This window comes from Hippocampus comes, unplaced genomic scaffold, assembly GCF_001891065.2.
Source record: "Hippocampus comes isolate QL1 unplaced genomic scaffold, H_comes_QL1_v1.1 scaffold19, whole genome shotgun sequence".
Classification (NCBI taxonomy): domain Eukaryota; kingdom Metazoa; phylum Chordata; class Actinopteri; order Syngnathiformes; family Syngnathidae; genus Hippocampus; species Hippocampus comes.
The window spans coordinates 667,433-674,171 of record NW_017805148.1 but is presented as its reverse complement, the minus strand read 5'-3'; the positions used below and the strand labels follow the sequence as shown (position 1 = coordinate 674,171).

The window sequence follows — 6,739 nt, the reverse complement described above, 5'->3', positions numbered from 1 at the left end:
CGTTTTTAGCCGAAAAAAACGACATAGTATTGTAAGGCGATTTTAGCACGAAAAAAACGACCATGTTTAGTAAGGCATTTTAGCTGAAAAAAACGATACAGTATAGTAAGGCGTTTTTAGCACGAAAAAAACGACATAGTATAGTATGCCATTTTTTAGCCGAAAAAAACGACATAGTATAGTAAGGCGTTTTTAGCCGAAAAAAATGGCATAGTATAGTAAGACGTTTTTAGCACGAAAAAAAACTACCATGTATAGTAAAGCATTTTTAGCCGAAAAAAACGACACAGCAAAGTAAGGCGTTTTTAGCCGAAAAAAACGACCATGTATAGTCAGGCGTTTTTACAGCCCACAACACGACCATGTATCGTAAGGTGTTTTTTTATTTTTTCAAACCTGACCAAAACATCGTTTCATTCAAGATAAAGACGTTTACTTTTTTTTCCCCCTTCCAATACTGTACCCACACCTGTCGAGGTTGAGTTTGTGGGCCAGCATCCTCCAGTCGTTGCCGCGGGTCTGCGGCGCATCCAGGCTGCCGCACAGCTTCTGGCGGATGGAGACGGGGATGCGGAAGGCGTTGGGTCCCACCAGCGTGGTGATGTTGCTGGCCGGGTCCAGCAGTGACGTGTCGATGCTTTGCGAATCCTGCGAGGCACAACACGGAATGCAACAGTGTCAATAAAGTGTCTTTGAGCTGTTGGAGTGTCTTGTCACACACTTGGGAGTATTTAAAAAAAAACATACACACACACATTGACAGTTGACAATGTAATGTTAATGGTTAATGGTTGACCCAACATGTCATTTTTGCGGTCTCCCGAAAAGTGATGATTCTGAACACCTGATGGTTCCCCCCCGACGCCGGCAATGTGTATTATTTTTCGATATTAATTTCCACATTTTTTTTTCCGCATTGAAGTACGCTGCCCACCTCTGATAATGTCGTGTCCAGCTGAAAGATCTGACCTTCCCCCTCTACTTGGCGCACGCAAATCTTGCAGGTGAGGTCCACGGTGGCGGTGGAGAAGCGCTCCAGAGTGAAGCAGCAGTGGAGGTTCCTCTGGGAGCCATCCCAGACTTGCTGGAAACAGAGCTCCTGCAAAAACAAACAAACAAACAAACCTTACCTTTCCGAGAATCCTGGAAATGATAATTAAAACTTGACGCCACGAAGTAGGCAAAAGGGCTTGGCAAATTAGCATCCCCCACATTTTTGGTTCCAAGCTTTCAATTGGGGATCATTTGGACAAATGTCCTTGTGCAGTAAACTCCGAGCCCTGGAATTTGCACAAAATGGCCGCTTCAAACCAAAATGGCCGACTTGCTGTTTAATTTGAGACTTTTTCATATGTTCTGTTATGACTCACACGTCCACCCAATTTCCTGATCATTGGAATAACTCTTTACAAATTTCCAGAGGGCGCTATTGAGTTAGTTGTGGGTTGGCGTGCTTGAAACCACCAAACTAAGAACATCCACTTGTCAAAATGAGTTTTCATACCTTATTCACTCCCTCAATTCATGGGGGGGAAAAATATACAAAACGTAATCAAGCCCTTTGATCAAAATAAATCAACATTTTTTTTTTTTTTTTTTTTTTGCACCTGATATTTGGCCAGCAGCTTGCTCTTCCACAGTGTGTGAGGGACGTCGTGGATTGAAAGTCTCAGGTTGTGTGTGCTGTCGCTGAAGTTGAGCGTCTTTGGTTCGTCTAGCAACTTCCCGCCCATTTGTTTCTCCATTTGGAGGACTTCCTGAAATTCCGCAAAAACACACACAAACTCAGCAACACAGAGTGAAAAAACAAAAACGTGCAACGCTCACACAACCTTGAGCGCGTCCTGCGTGTCGTCCAGGCAGTAGACACGAATGTGGTACTCGGCGGCGGCGCACGTGAGCGGCCCGAAGATGGCCAGCTTGAGGCGCTTGTTGGTGGCCGCGCTGAGCGATTGGCCCACCAGGCAGTACGTGCCAAGAGTCTCGGTAAGGATGTGGCACGCCTCGTCGTCCATCTGGATGTAGCACGGCGTGGTGAAGTTCTCCTCGCCCACCACCACCACGTCCTGACAAGGAGATGACAAGTCGGCGTATCGTGAAGGGGAGAAAGTTGCATATTGGAACGGTGTGATTTAAAAAAGTCAAATCTTGGCCCAGTTGTTTTTTTTTTCGCTGAGCGAGATAGCAGCACGATGTTCAGGATTGACGTCTCTAAAAGCCAGAAGATAGTTAAACCTGACTAAGACCGTCTCTTGGTAAAGGAAGTGCCCATTTCCATTTCTTTTTCTTGATCTTTCCACACTCTCCGTATAATCCGTGCGAACAGCAGCGCGGCATTAAATCAGACTATTACCGGAGACGGAACAGAAATTGAAGGATTGGGTTTGTGAGTCGGGGCCGTTTAAGCGGCGCATTAGCGGCGATCATTCGGCTGTTAAACTGCTCTGGGACGCGAACCGCGATCGTTCATTCGAGCTGGCGGAACAGTAAAATAAAAGCACTAAAGTTCAAATCTTCCTTTGTTGTATGACTAAATCATCAGCACAGAGTGTGTGTGTGTGTGTGTGTGTGTGTGTGTGTGTGTGTGTGTGTGTGTGTGTGCGCGCGCGCAAATAATTTAGGATTATTTACCATATTACTTAGCAATATGAAAGCTGTGATGCTATTTTCTTCACAGTATACATTCACCAGCGGCAAAAAAAATACTACCAATAAAAACACACAATCAAAGAAAATGATCATAAAAAGCAAATTTAAAGGAAACAAATCGGTAAAAACGATATCGGAAAAATTTCTTCATCAATTGATATGAAATCTCAGCGTATGATACAGATTTGCAAATTGGGTCTTCTGCGGAGTCCGTTTGACAGCCGCATTTTTTTTTTTTTGACAGTCACTATTAATTGGAGCAATATTTCACGGTGCCTCAACGGGAAGAAAAAGAGCTCATAAAGTCAGGACGTTGCCGCCGCATTGGGCTCGCATCCGCATTTCCGACAGGTCCGAGATTTGATCAATGCTTATGACTTCCTTCAAGAATCCTGGCTCGCTCCAGGTAATTCATCTGTGTCAGAGGCGGGCTGACACCTCCCCCCCGTAAACTCGCACAGCAGCGGCTGCGCCGGCAAATGCGCCGAGACTTGAGCATCGTACGAGACACGGTTCAATGGCGAGCTGACAGAAGCAATATAGTCAATGGGAAAAGCCGCGCATTCGGTATACGTGGTTGTATCGGCAGTGCTAAAACGTCCGCAGCGAGCCCTTGTTTATCACCCCCATCGAAACAAATGGAAATGCCATGAATCAGTACCTCCCAAATGCTCTGCGGCGATTGGCTCTTGAGCTGGATCAACCAATCCTGTTGGCCGTCCGAGACGGCGCAATGGTGCATGGTGAGTACCAGGGGCCGCGTCAAAAGGGCTCCCGGCGGGCCGCAGCTCACCACGGGGCTCAAAACCGCTTGCCCGTCTTCCACCGAGGGCCTGAAAGGCGGGCGGCAAAGGGGAGACAAGGATTCGTGGGCACATGTTCGCGGTCTGCTTACCAAAAAAAAAAAAAAAAAAAAAAAGCTTTGTTTATTTGTATCTGATCTCCCGTGCACAGGTTTTCTACCTCAAGGTTTCTTTCCTCTGGACGGTCACGTACATTTCATACACTCGACCCTGTGGGATGGCTCCTGCCGGGATAAGAAGACTCACACCTGGAATGTATAAACACACAAAATGAAATATTATGCATTCATTTCATAATTAAAAGCAGTTTCCCAGCCAGGTATGTTTACAAGATGTCCGCTTGTGTCAAAATCAAATGACGAGCCTGTCAATATATGACAAACTGTGATCCTAAAAACTCGATAACTTCCACTAACAACCCAAGCTAAACTTAGCTCCTCCTCCTTGAGATGTATCACCACATTATACTTCCTTGACACCAATTACCGTATTTTCACGACCATTCGGCGCACCCTATTGTTGGGCGCAGTCTCAGTGACGGGTGCTATTTCTGTATTTGACACATACACAAAACGCACTGTATTATTGGGCCCAGCCAGGCATGGTAAAACATACGCCAGTTTAAACATACGGCATGCATGCACGCACGCTAAAAACACGTTAGCTTGAAGCATTCGGGAGCATGCATTCACGCTAAAACATACCAGGTATGGTAGCTTAAACCATGCGGTAGCAGCTAAGACATACGGACACACGCTAAAAATACGTTTTTAAAAAGGCAACGGAAGCAAAATGAGTTCGGTTGTACTTTATTTAGCCATTTTACAATGTACTCAAGCGACTGGTACCTGCTAGGGGTGTGGCTTTAGCGTCCTCTTACGCGCCTACCCTTCACTCATTGGCGACTGGTACCTGCTAGGGGCGTGCCTTTAGCGTCCTCTTACACGCCTACCCTTCACTCATTGGCGACTGGTACCTGCTAGGGACGTGCCTTTAGCGTCCTCTTACACGCCCACCCTTCACTCATTGGCCGACTTCCGCATGCCTGTCGTCACTCACGTCCACCTTTTCTCTATATAAACAGCGTGTCGGCCACAGAGGCGCTCTCAGTCAGGTTTTGGAACTCGGCGCATACATAACACGCACCGCATTATAAGGCGTCCTGTCCATTTTGGAGAAAATTTAAGACTCATAGTCGTGAAAATACGAAAATACTGTACTACTTTCCCATGCACCAGGACTTTGGTGCGCTCTCGTGGCATCTTTAGCTTTCTGAAAAAGACCACACATTTTTTTTTCCGTCAAAGCTTCCACAGGAAAAAAAAAAGTGAATTAGGGAATAGCGAACAAGTGAGTGTATTTTGTCATAAAAGTTTAGTGATGACAGTTTGAGAGGGGAAGTCCAGTCTTAATTCCTCCAATTTGGGAAAATAAAATATTTGGAAAGATGAAGGATGAAGAAAACGGCAGAGCCACAAATCAATAATAATGTGAGGTAAATGGAAAAGAAAGCTTTCATGTTAAAAAAAAAAAAAACATGAACTTCATATAGTTGTGTGGAAGGAATGGGACATTTCATTCGAAAATCAATGATCTCTCCCCTCGTCATGGGATTCTCATATTGCTGCTCATGGCGTGATTTACATTTTTCCATCTCCCATCGATTTCCTATGATGCCTTGTCAGAAAGGTGTTTGAAAGGATTCCCTCATGGGCACACAAACACACACGCGCGCACACACACACACACACACACACACCCCTGTGTCGGATAGCGCATTGATTTCTCCTTGTCCTTGAAGTGAACTTTTCAACAACAACAAAAAAAGGTGACAAGTCGGCTTCTTGTCCTGGCCGGCAAAGTAATCACAAGTCGGCCATGGGGACCTCATTGTGGCAAACTTTTAAAAGACAATTTTCTTACTCACAGTTCACCCCAGCAACTCCCTTAATGATATTTCATTAAGAGCTCTCCAACTTTTTGGGTCCCGGGACTCCTTACGGGGAAGATTTTTTATTTTTTTTCCAAAGACCCCTCTGATGATCCCAATGCTAATTAAAGCTAGATACCACACGTGCCCCGAAATACCACAGGAATTCAACACTTTCTATTTTTATTTTCTTTTTCGAAGTCTGTGTTTGTTAGCTTTGGGTCAGATGTTTCAGAATGCCAATGCTGGCTATCAGGTTTATGCAGATGACACACAGCTGTATTTGACAGCAGTTCAGTTAACGTCGTGTGTCACTGTCTGGAGAAAATTAACAACTAGATGTCGTCACATTTCCTTCAATTAAATGAAAAAACAGAAGTAATTGCTTTTCGCATTAAAGACAAGAGGACTGCTGTTGGAAAACACCTGGAGTATTGTGATTAATTTTCAAGGAAAAACATAACATCAATGTTATGTGAACATTGGAGAAAAAAAAAAGTCATGTTTTGAGAATAAAGTTATATTTTATCAACAAAGGCATAGTAATCTTTACCAGCACCACTATGGGTTTTTTTTGGTCGACATAAAAAGTTGTGGAGTTACAAAAATAAAGTCGGAACATTCCAATATTAAGCACCATGCACAGCCAGCCAAGTCTCCACTGTCATCCACTGGCGCCCACGTCACTCACCATATCTGTACACACTCAAAGTCACAGATATGACTGTACAATGTGAAGACGGTGACCAAAAGAAGACCAAAACAAAAACAATACCTGCACTGTAAATGTTATATATATGATTCATAATTATTTTTCAAAAAAAATATGATTACGATTTTAATCGATGGAATAATCGGTAGTATACTGTATTTGAGCTGTTTGTTGATGTGTTGAGGGCAGTCGTTCTCCAAGTGGGGTCCCCATAGTAGGTATGCACTTTTTAAAATGATACAACATAGTGAAGCAAGAAATTATTCTATGGACCCTCAAGCCACAACTCATGGACCCCCAGAGGGAACGGGGACCTCAGTTTGAGGAGCATTGACTTTGGCACGTGAACAGATGAAATATTCTCAAGTCCTCCTCCCCTTGCGTTTGTGTAACGTGACGAGGTGGCTTTTCCAAAGCACAGCTGAGAACAATTTGGCAGCAATCAAAATGAAGAGCTGAGAACTTTGAGAAACCGGAGCTTGTGTTTGTGTAACGTGACGAGGTGGCTTTTCCAAAGCACAGCTGAGAACAATTTGGCAGCAATCAAAATGAAGAGCTGAGAACTTTGAGAAACCGGAGGAGACGTCGTCGCCTTTAATGTCGCAGCTCGTTTGTCTGTGGCTGGTAGCGGTGCCAGGGGGAAAA

The 6,739-nt window shown here is 44.4% G+C and overlaps 1 protein-coding gene across 4 annotated transcripts in view; it reads right to left on the bottom strand.

Annotated features, from left to right (window-relative positions):
- Positions 1 to 422: 422 nt before the first annotated feature.
- unc5cb (unc-5 netrin receptor Cb) overlaps positions 423 to 6,739 on the bottom strand; it is a 117,618-nt gene continuing 111,301 nt past the window's right edge. For all 4 annotated transcript variants that reach the window (XM_019868029.1, XM_019868030.1, XM_019868031.1 and 1 more), the window contains 6 exons: positions 3,613 to 3,700; positions 3,311 to 3,482; positions 1,833 to 2,066; positions 1,608 to 1,757; positions 935 to 1,099; positions 423 to 648 (listed from right to left, as the gene is read on the bottom strand). In XM_019868029.1, coding sequence (XP_019723588.1) covers positions 433 to 648; positions 935 to 1,099; positions 1,608 to 1,757; positions 1,833 to 2,066; positions 3,311 to 3,482; positions 3,613 to 3,700 — 1,025 coding nt within the window. In that variant the 3' untranslated portion in view covers positions 423 to 432. The remainder of the gene's footprint in view (positions 649 to 934; positions 1,100 to 1,607; positions 1,758 to 1,832; positions 2,067 to 3,310; positions 3,483 to 3,612; positions 3,701 to 6,739) is intronic.